The sequence below is a fragment of the Morus notabilis genome, unplaced genomic scaffold, assembly GCF_000414095.1.
Source record: "Morus notabilis unplaced genomic scaffold, ASM41409v2 Scaffold848, whole genome shotgun sequence".
NCBI classification, from domain to species: domain Eukaryota; kingdom Viridiplantae; phylum Streptophyta; class Magnoliopsida; order Rosales; family Moraceae; genus Morus; species Morus notabilis.
In genome coordinates this window covers 634,340-655,422 of record NW_010367943.1, presented here as the reverse complement: position 1 = coordinate 655,422, position 21,083 = coordinate 634,340, and the positions used below count along the sequence as shown (strand labels likewise).

Sequence of the window (21,083 nt, the reverse complement as noted above, 5' to 3'; positions counted from 1 at the left end):
GATGTACCGGGGCTTTCCCGGGGCTGTACCGGGGCTGCCCCGGGGCTGTTCCGGGGCTGTACAGGGATTGTCCCGGGGCTGTACCGGGGCTGCCCCGGGGCTGACCTGGGGCTGTCCCGGGGCTGACCCGCGGCTGTCCTGGGGCTGTACCGAGGCTGCCCCGGGGCTGTCCCGAGGCTGTCACGAGGCTGTACCGGGGCTATCCAGGGGCTATACCGGGGCTGTTCTGGGGCGGTACCGATGATGTACCGGGGCTACCCCGGGGCTGTCCCGAGGCTGACCCAGGGCTGTCCCGGGGTTGTTCGTTTTTTTTTTTTTTTTTTTTTTTTAATAGCCTTCGCCATTTTAAAGAAAAGTTCATATTTGATGTTCGCTTTATAGGTAGAAGGCATTTATCAATTTTTTGTCAAGAAGAATTAAGATCTGATGGCATTTTATCGAATTTATTCCTCCGCTCTTTTTGAACAAAAAGTAAGCAAGCTAGAGAGTATTTGTTTGCTCTTCAAGGTGGCCAAATAAACGCTAAAAAAAGGGAGGAATAAAGAAAGAAAGAAAGAAGATGAGCATCAATGACAAAATTTCAACAGTTTATAGACATTTTGAACTTATAGCTGCTCTATTTATTCGCTTTTGTAATCAGTTTCGGAGTGTTTCAAGGAAAAAAAAAATTTCAAGTGTTTGTCGGGCTTCCTAGTAAAGAAAGAAGGGTTAAGGTCATACACACCGGTACTTCCACTGTATATAGTATTGCCATACTCTTGAACTGCAATTATGGTATAAAACTTGTCAAGTCCTTATATTAGTGGACGATGTAACTAGAACTTGGGAACTGTACGATGTGCTGGTTCCCGGGGTATGATTCCTTCGCAAAGATCCAGAGAAGGGTGCCCTTCCAAAGCATGGAAACAAATTGTCAAAGATTTTTAGAGAAGGTGCGTCATGTATGCAGACTTTTGCTAGCCAAATGTATGAATCTATGTTTTAACAACTCGTGATAATTTATTGATATGTCCATCTTGGTTATTCTATTTGGTTTAAAGAAAAGAAATTTCCTGAATCATTCTTGGAGTAAGCCGTGTTGAATGGCGCACGCAAGCCTATTCTCGACATCTCAATGTTGTTCTCGTTTCTCTGCAGTTTTGGATCAAGGCATCAAGCATCACCTAGTCCACACCTGATCTATTACAAAGTGTTCACTCTCAAAGTTCTAAAAGAAACAGGAAAGAAAATAAAACAAAGTGTTATATATAAGGAAAGAAAATTTTTTATTTAGAGTGCATGGCAGAAGTTGAACTTGAATTGTGATAAAAGTTCTTATGAAGTGAACTCTAGCTTTGCCTTGAACCTCAAGTCGAGAAGAAAACTAACATAAATTTGTGATCCTTGAATAGGAGAAGGAAGTAAATAGCTTTTCTTTTTTCTGCGAATAAAAATTAATAGCATAAATTTTAAATATCGAATTTTATTTTTTAATACAATATTAAAAAGAAAATTTTTGTCCCCATCACATTCCAGACCCTTAACAAGAAAAGCGCCACAGTGAAACGACGTCGTTTTACTTCCCAAAAGCATTCGCTGCTAATACCAATTCTATCCGTTCTCCTAAGATATTTCCAGTCGCCAGGATTTTGGAAGAGAGGAAGTTCAAGATCTGACTGAAGTGAGAAACAAGAGCAGAAATGGCTTTACTTCGATTACCAAGAATCCCCATTTCTCTGTTTTCCAAACAATCACCTTCTCGCCTCTCTCAAAACCCGAAACCCAACTCACTCCTCACCACCACCTTCAGACCCCTTCTCACATCATTTCCCAAAACCACTCTCTCACCCGCCGAGGCCGAGCCCATTCCCATCGGAACTCCGCAAGTCGAATCTCATGAGGACTTTGAGACCTCGCTCTCGCTCGACATGTACAAGCTCTTCGTGCCTCCGGAGACGGAGGTGAGCGAGGCGAGAATCCTCAAGGGCTCGAACATCGTGTTGAGCAAGTACGCCAGGGACGCCCAGGTCGGCGTTTCCGAGTTCGTCAAGAGCAGCGTCAGGACTCAGGATTGCCCCTCCGACGGCCTCCCTGAGTTCGCCCTCGTCGGACGCTCCAACGTCGGCAAGTCTTCTCTCCTCAACTCTCTTGTTCGTCGCAAGCGCCTCGCTTTGATTTCCAAGAAGCCCGGTCTGTCTCTCTCTCTTTTTTTTTTTTAATACACTGATCAATTCACTTATTTATTAATTTGCATATGGATTATTCATGTGTGTTTATTTTCAGGCAAGACCCAGTGCATCAACCATTTCCGTATCAATGATAGCTGGTACCTCGTGGATTTGCCTGGCTATGGGCATGACTACACACACACACACACACACACACACACTATTGGCATACTAACATTGGAAAACATTATTATGGATCATGGTTATGATGCTGAAGTGATGCTCTAGTCAAGTTGGCAAAGAATACTAACGCCCCGTTTATTTTGCAGGTTCGAGTTGAGAAAAGTTGAATTTAAATTTTCATGAGAGAAAATACTTTAGCCAAAAGTTTGACTTGTGATACAAATTGTGAAACGAACAGGCCTAAATTGTTAGAACCATTTGCGTGTGAGGTGTTGTTCATCTTTTGTAGGTTATAGCATTTTGATGATACAAGATTGTGATTTTAGTTATTGGGCTGGTTGGAGTTTGTTAAGGACATATTTAACTGAATTGTAATGGGAAAGGGAAAGGTTTTAGATGGGAAATGGAACAAAGAAGAAACCTTTTCTAATGTTTAATTACCTATTAAGAAATGGAATTGGAAGAAAAAAATGCAATCTTCTAGGAATCTTAATAAGATTAAGTACTAATGTATCTTTGTGCATATAACCATTTATTGAAATTTAGTAAGGCTAATTTTGTGGTTTATTTTAATTTAAAGAGGAACAAAATCAAGGAGTAACTTAGGATTGACTTTCTCTTACCTCGTTCCCTGCATCATGTGGTCCGTACCAGATTAGCGTTCTTGATATTTTACGTAAACACAAACTCATGACGTTAATAGGTAGGAAAGTGAAACACTTTTTTTTCCATTTGTGTTAAGTAAGCATGCCCTTGATCTTGATGCATGGATGTTGTGTCTGTGAACAGGTATGCTTCCGCACCTCAGGAACTTCGGACAGACTGGGCAAAGTTTACTAAAGACTATTTCCTCAGTAGGTCTACTTTAGTTTCGGTGTTCCTTCTCGTCGATGCTAGCATCCCTGCCAAAACTATTGACCTCGAATATGCTAGTTGGCTGGCTGAGAATCAGGTAAACTCAACTAACGGAGAAATAAAGAGATAACCACATTCTTATTCTGGTAAGGGAAGATATATTTCTAAAAGCTATGATGGTATATAAAAAAAATGCGTAGTTTGAACTTTTTGTCTTTTCTCTTAAGCAACATTCGTCGAAATTAGTTCAATTTTCACTTGACGACTATTGCTATTCATCTGAGTAAAAGGACAAAGAAGCTTGTGCCACCATACAAGATACTTTCAATTTTATCTCTCAGCAGTTTGAAATGAAATATGAGAAGAGTTTAAAATATGTTGTTTCAGATCCCCATGACATTGATCTTCACCAAGTGCGACAAGCGGAAGAAGAAGAAGAACGGAGGGAAAAGACCGGAAGAGAACGTGAATGATTTCCAGGAGTTGGTTCGCGGGTTCTTCAAGTCAGCACCGCCATGGATTATGACCAGCAGCGTCACAAATCAGGGCCGCGATGAGATATTATTGCATATGGCTCAACTGCGGAACTACTGGCTCAAGCACTAGCCAAAAGACTCAAAACCAACATGGAATTTCAAGTTAGGTGCGGTCACCTACAAGATCTTCTGCAATTCTCGACTTTTGAAGATTAGAATGGATAGTAAATACAAAGCCAGGAAGAAAATGAAAGGAACTCAATGGCGGGAACTAAACTGCCGTTCATCACAACCATAGAAGGATTGGTCGTCTCAAACATGGAGAAAGTCGGGATGCATCTGTATGAGTTCTCTCTTTGGAGGCCTTTTCAGCAGAATACAAGATCATTTTAAGCCTAACTTATGTTCATGTACCTTGTTAAATGTGTTTTAAAGTGGAAATTTTTAGTTTTACCCGAGGCATATTTTATCTGTTGGGACAGAAATCACGTACGAGAGACGAGACCCTCCAAGAATGGGAATAACTATGGCATGATTGAGCTGAATTGTGAAAATATCTTGCATCTTTTATGGCCCGTTTGGTTCATAAATTATTTTGATTGAATCACAAGTTTAAATCAGTGAACCACACAGGCTTTTGGTCTTTGCCACTCACAAACATTCACATTGCGCTTTTGAGCTGCAGGCTTCTAAATATTCTTGAAAGTATAAAAATTCAAGCCAACTGAGATGAGAAGGGCGTCGAAACAAAACCAGTCTAGTAGACAAAAGACATATATAGTCAAAATTCTTCATTGCAACAACTAGCAGCATTACAAGTTACAGGCTACAGGCAAAAACCAAAATCTAAAACTCGTCTGAGAGGATTCAGAAGTACAAAAGGAAACATTCCCTTCAAAATCTTATGAAGCTGCGGCAGCTCCCTTACTCCTCGGCGTCGCTTCGGTAACTTAGGGGATGTTTAGTTGGAGGATTCAAACCATAATTTGAATTATGGTTCATAGTTTGTTACAGTGTTTTTTCTCAAAAAAATACACATAAATTAAAAATAGTTATAATCACATGATTCTAATCTATGAACCAAACGTCTCCTTACCTTCTCTGAAGTTGGTTTGAACCTACGCGGCACATGACGGAGGTACCTCATACGGCCGGTTCCAGTGGTCCTCCAGCGGATGGCCTTAATACTCCAGTTATCTGAAACCAAAACCCCATAACAAATAAAAATCCATAATAAGGTTATAAGCACCAAAAATACATAAAAAAAACACACACTTTGAAGTAGCAGCCTTCATTATTTAGGAGACATAGTAACACCCCACTTAACACCAAAGCTCCAATATAAATTTCAAACTGTGCGCCAGAGAAATGGCAAAACCCAAAAGGCTGAAATTACCTTAAAGCTTCAAAAGATTTGAATTCAAGGGACAAATAAATGAATTTTATTGACCCAAATATTGCATATCTAGTAGCCTAAAACGCCAAATCGAAAATCAAAATGATCTAAGCAATAAAAAACAATACATAACTACAGGGCCACCCAAATTTCCGTATTGTACAACTTAAAAAAAAAAAAAAAAAAAAAAAGTTAAAGTTTATCATCCCTTTGTAAAACAGAAAGCGAATTTCCTACAATAGTAAAACGATTCAATCCAAAAGTTTGCTTTTTTTTCCCCCTCACTTTCTCATCAAACAAAGAGTAGACAGTGCGTATGGACACCAAAACTTCATGAACTGGAATAGAAATAAAGAAATGAAGAACGACAAAAAATAAATTACAAATTATGATATGACTAGCGGGATAACCACAAGAGGCGCATCGACTCTTCTGGAGATGGAAGCTTCTTCGTCCGCATCACACGCACAGCGTGTGCGTCTTGTTCCTTCGTTTCCCAAAACTCCCTGTTCCTTTTCCCTGTTTCGTGTTCGACCATGTTAATTATACCTATTTATATACATATATATACACACATACAAATAGAAACATTTGGATCGTGTATAATTTGTTTGAGAGATAGACTAACCATTCTTTGACTTGTCGTAGAGAACTTGCGATCAAGATTTTCCGGGAAAAGGAGTTTGATTTTAGAGCGGTTGGGGTTTTATAGTTAGGATTTGGGGTTTTTCTTGGGTTTGTTGGGTTAAGTTCTTGTAACCGACTTACTAATATGGATTCGGATGTCAGTGAGCACTGATAAGAGCCATGTTCTGTTCGCATGGCACAAGAAATAATAACCCAAAATGATCACTTTATACTATCAACTGTTCTTGATTGTAGAAAAATTCTACACGTGTTCTTTCAGTGTTGCTTTTACTGTTTTATCTTTAATTTTTTATTTATTTATAGGATGTTTGTTTCTGATATTTGAATATGATTCTTAATTATGACTCATAATTCTCTACAGTATTTTTTCTCACAAAAAATACACATAGAATGATAATGGTTCTGAATCATGATTCTAAATCTATGAACCAAACGTCCACTTAGTTATTTTTTGTTGGGTTTTTTAATCATTTATGATGCCCAGAATTAATGAGTTGTTTTTTTTCCTCTGGTGGGAAAATGATTGTGTGCGGTGAGATTTAGCATAAAAACCACGTGTTGAAACTTAATTGTGCATCTTCTTAAGTGCTCTCTACGTGGCAGTATACAGACTGCCTCATAAACAATGTAGCCACGTGTCGCCATTTTAATGGTCAAGAAGAGCGCGCTCACGTGAAACTGAAGCAGACGATCTTGTGCATCTCTTATTGTGGCCAACAGCTTAACCACATGTCGCACTTTGATTCGTGGGAAAGAAGAAAGTGGCGGGGCCCACCTCCGATTTTGTCCCCTGCCACATGCTGGAAGCGCATCTTTTTGCGCGCGTGTTTCACGCGCTAGTTGCAGCTGTTGAATTTTTAGATCCAACGGCTTGTGATAAATACTAAATTATGTTTAATTATTATTATTAATTATATTTAATTACTACTTTATAATGGATTTATAGTCCGTCTTTATCCATTCTAACACCATTTTGCATGAAATTTCTAATACGACTTAGATAAAAATACTATAAATGATCAAATTAAATTTAAAAAATACACTAAATAAAATAAAATCACGTCAAATTAAATTAAAAAATATATTAAACAAAATAGGTTTATACAAGCCTATTGGCTTGATCCCTCCGCTACCACTAGTGCCGGAACTTTGGATGGGCCGCCCGAAAATATAGATTTTTTGCCCGAAGCCTGACCCGACCTGCATGAAAAATTCGGGCCGCCCGCCCGAGCCCGAAAATGCCCTTGAACGAGCCGCAGGCTTATATTTGGCTGCCTGAACTCGGCCGGGCAGCCCGAGCCTACCCAAATAGCTTGAATTTTTTTTTATTTTTTTAATTTTTATAATTATTAAGTTTTTTATGTTAAAATTATATATAAATTAAAATTAACATTCAACATACATTATTAACACAAACTAATAAATTAATCATGCATATTAATGATGTATATTAACACAATTTAATAAATTAATGATGTCCACTAAGGCTCAGATCAGTAGATTCCCGCGTAACAAATTCATTAGTGGGAAATTGTTGTTCTTTCATGTTGTGTTGGGCATCAACGGGAATACCACTATAACCAAAAGGATCCATTATAAAAAAAAAATAAGAGTGATTTGAGATAGAGAGCTTTAGGATAATGTGATAGTTTTTAAAAAAATTGTGAGAGAGATTTGAGAGATTGAGAGAAATTGAGAGGGATTGAGAGAGTTTGAGTGAGAAAAATGTGTGGGGGATGGAGGGTATTTAAAGGAAAATTTTTGGGTTAAAATTAATTGCAACAGCTATTTAGTCAGCGGGTCAGGTTCGGCGGGTTTGGGCGGCAACGGTCAAAAAACTAACCGTTGGACGGGTTTTCGGGCAGTTCGGGCATGTCGGGCATTCAGGCAAAATTTGGGTTTTCAGGCTTATTTTTGGGTTGGGCACCAATGGTCAAAATTTTGACCGTTTCTCGGGGTAGTCGGGGTTCAGGCAAATCGGGCTTGGCTGGAAAAATTCAAAAAAAACTCCAGCGAACGGCGGTTGACGACGCCTACACAACGGCGAGCTCCGATGTGGTGACCATTTTCGGGCTGCCCGAGCCCGAGCCCGAATTTACAAGTTTGGACGGGCCGGCAATTGGGCCTGCCTGCCAAGCCCGAAAAATTCGGGCCTCGGGCTTGTCTGCCGGCCCAAAGTTCCAACACTAGCTACCACTATAGACCCCTAAACAAAATTTAAAGATAAATTTTATGTGATAGAAAATACAATAATAAAAAATTAAATTTAAATTTTTATAAAAACAAATATTATGATAATAAAATTTGAGTTGTGATTTGAATTGAGAAAAACATATGTTTTATACGTCTTAAATTCAATTGTCTATTTTAATAGTTACTTATATAATATGATCTAGATATAGTTTTTTTGACGTGAGTAGTTATGAATTTGTATAATTGATTTTTCTAATAAATTTGTGTAATTGATTTTAAAGATGGTTTATAAGAACATCTCCAAAAGAATTTTTTAAATTTTAGCTAAATTTAAATTAAAATGGTTAGAAAGCTATTTTATCTAGCAACTGTTCAGTGAGTCATTTCAACCATACTTTTTATTTTAACTAAATATAGATTTTTTTAATATTTATTGAATTTAAAATATAAATAATTTTATTGAGTTTACAAAAAAATATTTGTATTTATTATAGTTTAAAGAATAAAATAATATAAAAAATAAAATGGTTTAGTCTTTTTATACTAACTATATTTAGTTAGTGTAGAAGACAATTTTTAAAATAGTTAACCATTTAATTAATAGTTGGAGTGGCAAAAGAAAAAAAAAAACTAAATTATTAATCATTTTAACTAAAATAATAGCATGATTAGAGTTACTCTAAAGAGTTGTGAGACTTATGACAAATCTTATTAACTTCTGCACTAACATTATAAATTTAAGCTTCTAGAAATAAGATAATAAGTTGAAAACAACTGACACAAAGTTACCAATCACATTAAATTTAGATTGTTTGAGAAATAAGCAATGCTTTAATCTAATTTATTTTGTTTTGGAAAAAAACTGAAAAGCGGTCATAACTTAGAAAACCTGAGATAATTTTATATCTTGGTCTCGTGTTTATTCTTCTACTGAATTTTTTTCAAGTATTGAAATTATTTTCTTTTTGGTTCTCTGTCTGGTCCAAATATTTGTACGTTTGCTGTATGAGTACTAAAATTCTGTTGTGAATTTTTATAGCAATTTCCTTCTCCATGATGATTTTTAGACCTTTAGAGAAAAATAAAATATTTTAAATTAATAAAATGTTTACAAGATGACGCGAAGGCGGGGATAGCTCAGTTGGGAGAGCGTCAGACTGAAGATCTGAAGGTCGCGTGTTCGATCCACGCTCACCGCATTCTTTTTTATTTGTTTGTCTTAATTTATGTACAGAGTTTCAGAATTTTTTCATAATATATTTGATAAAATACGCACAAAATAGCTGATTTTGACACCTAAAATAATTGTTATTTTTTTTTTTCAAAAAATGAAAATATTAAGATCGTCCGTCGTATAAATATGACTGGGATTTCTAGCCATGTATACCAGAGATTTCCAATATTTATCAACCCCAACCATAAAACAGAACAAAAAACAAACAAAAATTCTGGAACAGGCTTATCCAAATGGCCAAGTTTGGCAGTCATCTTTTTTTTTTCCCCCTCATCTAGGATCACAAGAAAATTATCACGACAGACAGACATTCCCCAGCTAGGAATAATCATCATCTTTAAGATTGGAACCAATCATGATTTGATTTTTGAACTGTCAGATTGATATATATATATATATATATATATTTTTATTTATAGATCATGACCATTCGGTTGATCACAAACTTCTGCCAATCGAATTTAATGGACTTCAAACGGTCCATATTTCACAATATAATATTGTATAAAGCATATATTAAAACAGTTAGCATGGCATAATCAATTTTTATGGACCACATTCTATTTATGGCTTTTATTTTATTCTTATTTCATTTTATTTCTAGCTTATGGTCCTGTTTACAAACTGGCCGTGACCATGTGCACCACTGTGTACGTACTTCTTTAAATGCCCTATCATGAGCTTGTGGATGATATACAATACATAATAGCTTTTATAAGGACCACTTTTTATTTATTTATTTAGTTTAAGATTGCTATGCATTTAAATTTTTGTTCAATTCAATATAGCCGATTCAATTGCTTTTGTATTAAAAGCAAGTAAGAAAATTAGTTACCTTTTTTATTTGGTCGATAAATTTTATCCCTGTGTTATTCTCTAGACACTTTAATTGTTTGAGACTATTACCATTTTAACTTGTCTCTAATATTGAAACTTTTCTCTTTTAATTAATTAATATTACAACATCTCCAACCATGTTAATCATTTCATATTTTAAGTTAAAATAATTAATAATTTAACTTTTATTTTTTAATTATTATTTCCTTTTTTACTTTTCTCTGCTTTAACTATTAACTAAATAGTTAGCTATTCTTTCAAATAGTAATAAATGCAATGTTCCTTTTTAAATTCAACAAAATTATTTATATTTTAAATTCAATAAATATTAATTATTCTATATTTAGCTAAAATAAGGTGTATGGTAAGTGACTCACCTAAAAGTTGCTAGTTAAAATAACTTTCCACCTATTTTAAATAAAATTTAGCTAAAATTGAAAAAGTTCCTTTAGAGATGCTCTTAGTTTTTATTAGTAAATATTTTGGGATAAGGATGAAAGAAATGCCTAGGCGTACTTCATATATTTAAATCCGTACGGATAAATTTTGGAATGCTTCATTGCTACAATTTATGTGTGCAACAGAATCCTGAATCCTAAGAAGGGTTCATTTCGTCCTGATCAATATAAAATCGTCCAATAGACTCTTTTTATATTACTAATCTAACGGTGATGTGTTATTAACTATTATTTCATAAATACTTCTAAACTATTGATTTTAAGTCAATTTATATCTTGAAATATTGATTTTAAGTCAATTTATCTTTTTATTTTTATTTTTTTTTAAAAAGGAAAGAGAGTTAACGTAAAATTCAGTGGTTCTAAAGACATATTTACGAGATTACATAATTTAGGGGGTGTTTAGAACGATTTTATATAGTTCAACAATGAAATGGACGCTTTTCAAAAGTTCAAACTAGGGAATATAATTTAATAGCATTTATGAAATTAATACAAAACTTGAATATAGCTAAAACAGTGAGGGGTAAAAAAAAAACACTAGAAGAAAATGAAGGTGCATCCTTTTAACTGATCATCTCTTTAATCTGGTGTCATTCTCTTTAAAAGTATGAACCTTTGTAAGTTAATAATATATAAAGGAAGAAAGCAAAAGGTTGAGATGTTATGCAATATCTTATGGATCCATTAATATAATTTAAATAATGTCAGGGACATCAATTTAAATATTAATTTTTGTGTACTAATTAATGTGATATGTGAGTTGTCATTTTTATATTAGTGAGTTTTAAAATATTGACACGTCAATTAATAAAAGAGATTACATCTACCAATAAAAAGATAACAACTCATGACATATCACATCAATTGGTATATAAAAGTTGACATTTGAGTTGTTGTCCTAGTATTGCCCATATAATTTAAATGATCCATTATTACTTGGTATATATATATATATATATATATAATTTTTTTTTTGAAGTTAATTTTCGGTACATTCAAGGGTATAGAAAGAGGGATGTCATTTACTGATCATCCCTAGTAGGAACCAATAGAGATATAATATATTGATCATATCATTCTAGCAACTGAAGCCCTTTTTAGACAAACAAAAATTAATTATGAGTTGGTGAAAAATAAAAAACAAACTAGCAAAATAAGAGGGAAAAAAAAAAAGAGAAATCTATGATATAGAGTTATATCTATATGTAAGATCGATGATTCATCTTATATCAATACTAATTGAACCCTCATCAAACTAAATCGTTCTACGAGATATTTTTTTTGTCTATAAAAATATTTTTGCTGAAAAAATTCTCTAGAATAATTTAATCGTAAACCAGAATATGGTTACATAGAAAAAGTAAAATGAATTCATATACACAAACATGAAAATTATATAAGCATAAGAATTAGCTCGAAAATGCATAAATCTTTATTCTCTCTTTTTATATAAATTCATTTAAATAAAAAAAAGGAAGAAGAAAACGTTAAATAGTAATAATGCCCCTAAAAGGGTCAAATTTCAGATGCTCATCATTTGGGATCTTATGGGCCATATAAAACAAATTTTAACATCATTTGCTTCTGCTTGCCTTAAATGGGAATTTCAGAAACTAAAAAAAATAAAAATAAAACAATTGATGTTGATCTCTCTGGGTCTCCTTACTTCTTATGAGATGAATATATATAATTATTATTTTGGGCGTCCTCAAGGCAGTTTGGTCGGAATAAACCCCACCAGACATAAAACCCTTACCTAATTCTTCTACCAAAGTAATAATCATGTATTGTCACGCTCATTCAATACTCTACGACATAGTATATAGCCCACAAAACCACATATGTATCTTATCTTGTCCTGCAAACATGCAAAAGCCAACGCCAACGCCTTAATTTCACTTCAAGCAAATTATGAGGAACTAAGATAAGATAGTTTGATAGTAACAAACTACTTTTACACTGCTACTAATGTTCTTGAGTATTAGACAATGATAAGAAAGGAAAAGTACATAACTACGTGAGGAAAATAGGAATAATTATGATGAAAATATTAAAAAAAAAAATTCAAAATTAAAATTTTATGTTGTTGTTCCATGTCAAATTCTTTTTATAATATCTCCAAATTTTTTAAAGAACGAGAAAATTGTTAAACTTACTCTTAGAGTGCAATGAGTCTGGATTTTTACTCCTTAATTATAATTAATACTTTTTTAATTAATATAGTTATTTGATTAAAAAGAGTATTAATTAAAAATAAGAAGTAAAAATTCACACCCACATTTATCTCCTTTTTCCTTAAATTCACCACATTTATCTCCTTTTTCCTTAAATTCACCGTCGAATTTATTCAATATTCTTTTCTCAAAAAATTCTCAAACTAATCCCCTCATCTTTCTTACTCCTATATTTCCAACCTCATATCCTAAATTAGATATATACGAATGAACTCTGAAAATTGAATTTGTTGGTTTTGGGATTTTATTTTGATGCTACAAGGAACAGCACATTTACGAATTTTGGATACCAAATGGTTTGACATTAATATCTATTTTTTAAAACCTAAAATAATAAACAAAATTATATGCGTACCTACAATAAAACCTCTATAAATAAATATTGTTGGGACTAGAAAAAAATTTTATTTTAAAAAGATTATTTATTTATTGATAAATACATAATTTATTAATTAATCGGTAAATGAATAATTTATTAATTTATCGATAAATGTACTTTTTTTTAAACTAAGATTCATGCATGAGCTATAAATAACAAAGATAATGATATGTGGTCAAAAATTAATATGTGTACATAGAGAATTGTAAAAGTTATCATATACATTATGGTGAAGAGATTATTTAAGGGATAATGGATATGCCTGTTGATGTTGATCATGATGCAGATGATAGTTGTGTTTTACCAAATGTTTTTCTAAAAGATGTGTTTCAAGTAATAGTAATCTTAAATAACTACTTGCTACAACATGAAAAAGAATATACCAGATGTAGTGCATGCTCTGCAAAAAAATTAAAGACGAGATTGAGTTCAATTTAGGTACAAAGAAAAAACAAATGACTTTAGATGCATATTTTATAAAAAAGTTGAATTGAGAAAATAGAAATTGTCAAGAAAAAACTCTTTAATATTCTGAGGTAAATATGCTTTTTTCGTCAATTATAGTTATATTTTTGTTAGGCCCTGAAGGATTTGAAAAAAATTATTATCTTATGCATTTAATAAGATTATTAATTTAGTACATTGGCCCGAGTCGGGACCAAAAGTTTTTATTATTTAAGCGAGGTTATTAATTTATCGAATATTTATTTATCGAGGTTTTACTGTATTATTTATAAGAATTGCTTAAAGCATTATTTTGTAATTGCGGACATTTAGCGGAAATCTCACTGTAATATGTAGAGTTTAAATCCTTCTAATTTAAATTCAAAATAAAACAATACAAACAATCAATACAAATAAATAATTATTTTTATAGATGGTGAAATTGATACTTACATGTTAGTGCCTAGTGGATATTTACTCAATCAAAACAGTTGTATAAACTTATAGCTATAATCCTACTAAAAAAAAAAAAAAACTTATAGCTATAATCACGGAAACATTTTGTAATCCAGCGGCTAACGTTTTACTAAAATTAACTGGGACCGCTTTTTAAATTTACGTCTACTCATTATTATATCTAGAAGACTACCAAGATGCATTTTAAACGCTTATTGAATTCTTAAAGGGAAAACGTTTATTTTAATTAATTACCAACAACTACTTCTTAACTATCATGGAATATATTTCCAAACAAAAAAAAAAATCATGGAATCTAGAAAAAAGTATGGATAAAAAAGTAAGGATATATGTAGATATGTATATATGATAAAATTTTAAAAAAGTAAGGATATACGTAGATATGTATATATGATAAAATTTGTATATTTCATCATTTAAAGACAAAATTTTGTATATTTCATCATTTAGTGGATATCTTTCCCTGTAAAATCAACTGATTTTGTTAAATCGGTCTTTAGAATGGATAAGTCTCTATGTCAGTAGCTGGGATTGTGGCAGAAATTTTGGAATATTAACTATTATTTTTGTTGGAGTGGATAATCGCAATGCAAGTGATATACATAAATTTCAACCCAAATCGCTAACATAGCGGGATTACGATCCTATATATACGTGAAGACCATCAAATTCTGCTCAATCTTTTTTTTTTTAAGGATAAAATTCTTCTCAATTTTATCGATCGGTTAACGCTCTAAACAATCCTTTTTTTTGATAAAAACATTCAATTAACTAACTAATTGAGAACACGAACCTTTTTTTTTAACAAAAATGAAAAACGTAGATTAATATATATTAACTACACGAGAGAGAATTTTTAATTTAACATGAACTAGAAAACGACTTACACTAAATTTTGAATTTTTTTTTTTTGAAAGAAAATTTTGAATAAATAAATTATATATTTTCGTAGTTTTGTTTTGGACTTATCTATGATAGAAAGCCTAGGGTTACGGAAAGAAAACTTTGAAAAGATCGGATTGCATAACGTTTCTAGCGCATTTTCTTTGAAAAGAATGAAAAAAAAAATGATAAAAGTAAAAGCTTCTTTGAGTTGCTTTTGGCGAGTGTGTGTGTGTGTATATATATGTATATATCTATGTATATATGAATGAAAATCTTATTAGTTGCTTGGTTGCATGTTTGAAGCCATTTGGAAGTTATAGATCATTTTATCTAGACATAAATACACATATGTGTCAAGTATATGAGAAAAATTTCTATTTGAAGAAGAATATTCCAAAATGCCAAAATAATTCACGCATGCACAAAAAAGAACAAAAAAAACACTGAAGATCTTTTTGGAGGCAGTATATATAGTACGTAGTACTTTGGTTCTTTTGTAAGTGCTTATTGAACTGGAAAAAGCAGTTCTCGAGCTGTCATCTTGAGAGCGGATGATATTGGAATACAGACTGAACAAGTAACTCATGATCAATTTCGTTCAATTGCTATGTAATGTGTGTTTGATTTCAAGGAATATATAATATAATATATATATATATATGCGCATAACCAACTTAATTCTCCATAAATATTGAAAAGTCGTTTTGTTGTGGTCCTGTATATATCTTCTACTTGTAGTACCGAAATCATTTCGACAGTGAAATTGCTTGCAAGCCAGCAGTTATATATGTGTACATATAAAAAAGAAAAAGAAAAAGAAGAAAAGTGATGATACAGTCAATAATATTTGGGTTGGAAAATATATAACTCATTTCAAAGTTTAAGTATTATAAGACAAAACTTAATCACTCAAATAGCAAGCTTGATCACGAGCACGGGAGAGAAGGAAAAAAAAATATAAATTTCATTTATGATTAGAAGTCAATTTTTTTTGTTTGTTTGTATGTTTGACCCAAAACACACCCCAAAACCCTTCCAAAAAAACCCTAGCTGGAAATGGGAGAACCAAAATCTGCAATGCAGTTAGGGCTACAACTAAGAGAAAAAAACATTAGTCTTATACTCTCATATATGTGTCCACCCCATGACCCCCAATTGAAAAATATAGGTTAAAACACAAACCAAAACATTTGGTAGAAACAATACCCAACAACATACTCTCTGCTATAACATACAATACTCGATCTCATCCTGCTGCCGGCGACCGCTTGATTTGTTTCTCCTCAATTTCTTTCCCCCCTAAAATAAGTCATCATATTTGTGCCTAATTAGAGAAAAATGGTAATGTACAAGATGTACACAACTACTTCATGAGGTCCCCCCGCCCCTCACTTGCAAAAACAACACAACACCATTCTTCTTTCACTCTCAAACGTTAATTCTTAGCCTAGCCCCTTCCCAAGGGTGGCATAAAACTAATGTAGATATTGGTGTATGTCAATTTGGTACTCAAAAAGGGATCACTGATATAACTGATCTCTCCCTTTTTCTTTCTTTCTTACTTTCTTTCTTGCTTTTCTCTCCTTTTTTTCCTTCAACTTTTCCATTCTCCCTCAGTTGGAGGAGCACAAGGAGATTTATGGAATCCACTTTACTAAGCTTCAACTTTTTAGCCCCCTTGCCGGTGGCACCATAAAAAATCTCCCTTCCTCCAAATCAATCATCAAGTGAAAACTTTTTTTCCCTTTAGTCAAAATCTCTTTTCTTGGTTGCTTATAATTGGAAACAGCATAAACTGATCGATATTAGTGATGATCATGATGAGAAGGCTGTTGTAAAGGGCGTACAGTGCTTGGCCTCGGCTTTCCAACACCGTTCAATGTCTTCTGCAATCCTTTTGGCGTCCATTGATGCCCCGAGCAGTCCACGCTTTGTGAACCCCACGGCGTATAGCCCACATTCGCCTTTCCATCCATTCGGAAATGGCCTTTTTGGCAATCCATCTTCTTTCGAAAACATTTGTCCCTCCTGCAAATCCAACCCCATATCTCATCAACATGCTTTCTTTTCAACTCAATCAATCTATTCGTGCTATAAAATAGGCACGTAAATATTACACGAATTTCTACTTGCGGAAAGAAATACCTAAGAGTAGTACATGTTTATTAAATGTTTAAAATAAAGTGTGATGGATTAAAAACAATCATTTAATCATTTTTTTTTCCTTTTCCTTTTTACCTACAACATAATCCCTTATATATATATATATATATATTGTTATATTTAGTAAAACGAAAAATAAACCCTAGCGAGCAGGACTATATTTAGAGGATGTTTGGTATCTAGATTCGTTTCCTGATTTGTGGTTCACTACAATATTTTCTCTCACAAAAAATACACGTAAATCAAAAATAGTTCTAATCACATGGTTTTAATCCATAAACCAAACGTCTCCTAGTTCCTTCATGGTAAAGAAAGTAGTGGAAGTTTGGGAAAGGTAGGTAAAGTGGGGGGAAGTGAGGAAAGTAGTGAGCACCTTTAGCCAAGAGGGTACGTTGCTTCTATAACCTGTTGCTAATATGATTGCATCAAATTTCTCCGTTATTCCATTAACAAATTCCACTGCATGACGTTTTAGCCGCTTGATGGCCGGAAATACCTACATGATCAGCGGTACAAAACTCATGATTAGTACACAAACTATTTGTTGAAAGTTGACTATCGAATTAAAGAGTAAAAAACAAAAAACAAAAAAGGAGAAGAATAACGCCCACAAAGGACAACTAGAATTTAATACATTTTCCTACCAAAGTTGGAAAATGTTCACATTTGTATGCATATAAATAAAACTATGTGCCTATACACAACAGTTGTATTTAGTAGTGGAGAAATATTATACCAAAAAAAAAAAAACAAACTAATTCAAGAACATCATGATTTCATCTTTAGTTTTATTTTTTATTTTTTTTTATTTTTAAGAGGCGTCATCAGAATTAAGTTACAGTGCGCCTACGATCACCATCATATCGTTTGATTCTCGTACCACAAAATCAATAAAAAAAGAAAACAAAAGTAGTTGTCAAGGGAACCCAAAAACAAAAGAGAAAAGAATGGAAAAATCAACCAAAACAAAACAAAGAGGAAGGGAAAAAAAGTGAGCTGACTAGTTAGGAGAGTACTTTAATGTCGCCACTTTTGATCTTGGCCAGCGTCCCAACGTCTAAAACTGGGGTCTTTCCGGACAAGTTCTTGAGCTCTAGGGGACCCAACACCGGCCGGTCTAATCCGAAGCGAGAGGTGTCTCCGAGTAGTAGCCACGACACGATTAGAAGGAAGCGATCGACAAGTCGTATAGGAAACCACTTGAGCAACCACATGGACAGCCCAAAAGTTGATTTTCCCAGCATCTCTCGTGGTAGGATGTGTACCTTAAAAAAATGTAGAACCACAAAAAATTAGTGGATTAATTCTACAGTGGCCAAAAAAATATTATACCTATTAACAAATATTTAAAAAATCACGATAGTAAAAGTTCAAAATTTTTCGATTTTCATCAAATATACATACTTTTCTTAATCTGATTGATAACAAAAATAAAATATAAAACAACCTAGATAAAGTGAAATCCAAAAACTTAAAAAAAGTGATACATAGAAAAAGATGGGAGTAAAAAAGTTGGGGTTGAGGTGGAGAGAGGAGGGTCCCTTTGTTTGCTAGTTGCCATGGGCAATTGCTTTCTTCATGGTGCACTAAGAGGCCGGGTTTTTTCTTTTTTCTTTTTTTTTTCTTTTTTCTCTCTTTTTTTCTTGAGGGAAAAAAAAGGTGTGGGAATTCTAAAGCAAAAAATAAAAGGGTGTGAATGATTATGACAATATAGAGAAGATCCTACGTTTCTGACGAATGTTACGCATGCTTTGGAATCCCAAGAATGTGAAAGAAAAAGGATATTTGTTTTTGCCAAAAATAGGGTTTTAATGTGGAATCATAGTCTATTGTGTGCTTGAGCAAAAACCGTTTTGGAACTTGGAGTCAGTTGCTGGCTTGCTGGCTTGCTGGCTCTTTTTGTGCGTGTTTTTTTTTTTTTTTCAAAAAAATAAGTCAGTAGCACCCAAAAGTTCAAAAAGTATTTTGTTGCCATGAAAGTGGAAACAAGTTGCTTTTACGTTTTTGCTGAACAATAACAACCAATATGACAGTGAATTAACTACATATAACAACCCAATTCTCAAATAGGTTTTCCCTAATATGTTTTTAGTGCCGCAATTTTCATTCAAAGTAACAATATATATATATATATATATATTGAGGATACCGGAATTAACCCCATAGTTTGAAAATTTTGGAGAAAAGGGAATGCTAAAAAAAATATGAATTTCAGAAACAAATTAAACCATTAATGTATTCCTAAAAGTAGTAGGGAAAAAAACCAAATACCATGTATCAATAAGGATCCAATTCTTCAAAAAAAAAAAAAAAAAAAAAAAAAAAAGGAAAACTTCCATCCAAATTACAAAACCCCTTTAATATTCTCTTATTAAATCAACAATTCTAAACCCAAAAGCGCAAAATTATTTTCAGAACTTCAGAATTTGATCATGAATAAAAAAAAAATATATATATATATATAGAGAGAGAGAGAGAGAGAGAGAGAGAGAGAGAGATAGAAAAAGAGAGAGAGAGAAACAGAGAGAAAGAATTGTAAACAAAGTCAGTAGTACTCCTAAAAGAAATAATTAACATGAGGGGAAGGAGGGGTAAAAGAGCAGTTAAAAATGAAATTAAATTAATTTGACTTACTTTGTCCCTAACCACAAGAGAAGGGCTAGCATTATGATTGCAGAGATCCAAACAAACCTCCATCCCTGAATTCCCACATCCAACCACCAAAACCCTCTTCCCTTCAAACTCTTGTCCACTCTTGTAAAGGCTTGTGTGCCTTATGTCCCCAACAAACTCCCCTATCCCCCCTATCTCCGGCACCACCGCCTCCGCATTTTCCCCCGTCGCCGCTATCACCCACCGGCACAAGTATTCCGTCTCCACCGCCACCTCCCCGCCACCGCAACCGAAACCCTTGTTGTAATTTGTACTAATAGTACTAGCAGCAGTAGTAGTAGTAGTCCTCACGCGCCAGAAGCCGAGCGTGGGGTCGTACTCGGCGGACGACACGGTCTGGTTGAAGCGCGGGGAGATGCCGAATTCGGCGGCGTAGTCCTCCAAGTACTGCACGAACTGGCTCTTGGTCGGGTATTTGGGAAAGTCGGCGGGGAATCCCATGAAGGGGAGCTCGCAGAACTCCTTGGGCAAATGGAGGCGCAGCCGGTCGTAGGTCTTGAACTGCCAAAGGGACGCTATGCAGTTGGATCTCTCTACGATCACGCTCGGCACCCCTTTCCTCTTCAGGCACGCCGCCACCGCCAGCCCCGACGGCCCCGCCCCGACTACCACCGGCCCCGGTACGTACACGCGCCTCCGCGACGAGCAACAATCCATATTCTTTCCCATTTTCTCTATCAGAATTGGATCATGCGCTCTTTTCCCTTCTATTTCGCTCATGTAAAAGTCCATGTGGATCAATGATGATGAAGATGATACAAAAATTTGATGAGAATATAGTTTTATTTTGGTTTTTTTTTTCAAATATTAAAAAATGAAAATAAATAGTAACAACCCATTTGAGAGGAGGGTAAAAAATTTCCCTTTGTAGTAGTACAAGTATACTAATAACTACTCTTCTCTTCTTATCTGTATGAAAGAGCTCTTTCCTTGATTTCTGGAGTGGATTAGGAGAGAATTATTATCCACATGTGATCAGAATGAGTAAAATTTTTGAGTGATTTTTTTTTTTTTTTTTGGGGTGGATTCTTCGTGTGTAGTTTCAATGTGTGGGAGGGTTAAGCGGAGGTTGAGCAACAACTACGGGGCTATATCAGCATTCAAGGGAAAGAGAGAGAGAGAGAGTGAGAGAGATGGCGATATGCCTATTTATATTGTTTCTGTTTTTCTATCGTTGAAGAATTTATACGAGGGAATTTAGGCCAACTGGTAAAGAGAAGTAACAAGTGGGGTCATCCATATACAACATTTAAATAAATTTAAATATATATTAAAAAAATACTCCTCCAACAAAACAAAAAAAAAAGAAAAAAGTGTGAAATTTCACATCTTTATTTATTTAAATTAAATATCATAATTTAACCATATATACATATATATATATATATGTATGTATAC

General features: G+C 33.9%; 2 protein-coding genes, 1 long non-coding RNA gene and 1 other non-coding gene across 4 annotated transcripts; 2 read left to right on the top strand and 2 right to left on the bottom strand.

Annotated features, from left to right (window-relative positions):
• The first annotated feature begins 1,590 nt into the window (after positions 1-1,590).
• On the top strand, positions 1,591-4,267 carry LOC21402825 (GTP-binding protein At2g22870). Its single transcript, XM_024175902.1, has 4 exons — positions 1,591-2,169; positions 2,263-2,332; positions 3,120-3,282; positions 3,573-4,267. The coding sequence occupies exons 1-4, from the start codon at positions 1,680-1,682 to the stop codon at positions 3,789-3,791; spliced, it is 942 nt and encodes a 313-aa protein (XP_024031670.1). The 5' UTR covers positions 1,591-1,679; the 3' UTR covers positions 3,792-4,267.
• A 444-nt stretch (positions 4,268-4,711) lies between these two features.
• Positions 4,712-5,856, bottom strand: LOC112094588. The gene is made up of 3 exons (XR_002903615.1): positions 5,686-5,856; positions 5,441-5,576; positions 4,712-4,858 (listed from the first exon to the last, which is right to left on the bottom strand). It is a non-coding gene; the product is annotated as an uncharacterized LOC112094588 (long non-coding RNA).
• A 3,168-nt stretch (positions 5,857-9,024) lies between these two features.
• TRNAF-GAA lies at positions 9,025-9,097 on the top strand. The gene has a single exon. It is a non-coding gene; the product is annotated as a tRNA-Phe (tRNA).
• A 7,526-nt stretch (positions 9,098-16,623) lies between these two features.
• Positions 16,624-20,417, bottom strand: LOC21402824 (indole-3-pyruvate monooxygenase YUCCA6). The gene is made up of 4 exons (XM_010113866.2): positions 19,647-20,417; positions 18,029-18,277; positions 17,386-17,508; positions 16,624-16,877 (listed from the first exon to the last, which is right to left on the bottom strand). The coding sequence occupies exons 1-4, from the start codon at positions 20,415-20,417 to the stop codon at positions 16,665-16,667; spliced, it is 1,356 nt and encodes a 451-aa protein (XP_010112168.2). The 3' UTR covers positions 16,624-16,664.
• Between the last annotated feature and the right edge of the window lie 666 nt (positions 20,418-21,083).

Coding starts and splice junctions, on each gene's coding strand:
- LOC21402824 (XM_010113866.2), bottom strand. CDS start 20,417: ATGGACTTTTACATGAGCGAAATAGAAGGGAAAAGAGCGCATGATCCA. Junction 18,278..19,646: donor CTCTTGTGGTTAGGGACAAA/GTAAGTCAAATT, acceptor CATTTTTTTAAG/GTACACATCCTACCACGAGA. Junction 17,509..18,028: donor TCAAAAGTGGCGACATTAAA/GTACTCTCCTAA, acceptor CTGATCATGTAG/GTATTTCCGGCCATCAAGCG.
- LOC21402825 (XM_024175902.1), top strand. CDS start 1,680: ATGGCTTTACTTCGATTACCAAGAATCCCCATTTCTCTGTTTTCCAAA. Junction 2,170..2,262: donor TTTGATTTCCAAGAAGCCCG/GTCTGTCTCTCT, acceptor GTTTATTTTCAG/GCAAGACCCAGTGCATCAAC. Junction 3,283..3,572: donor GTTGGCTGGCTGAGAATCAG/GTAAACTCAACT, acceptor ATGTTGTTTCAG/ATCCCCATGACATTGATCTT.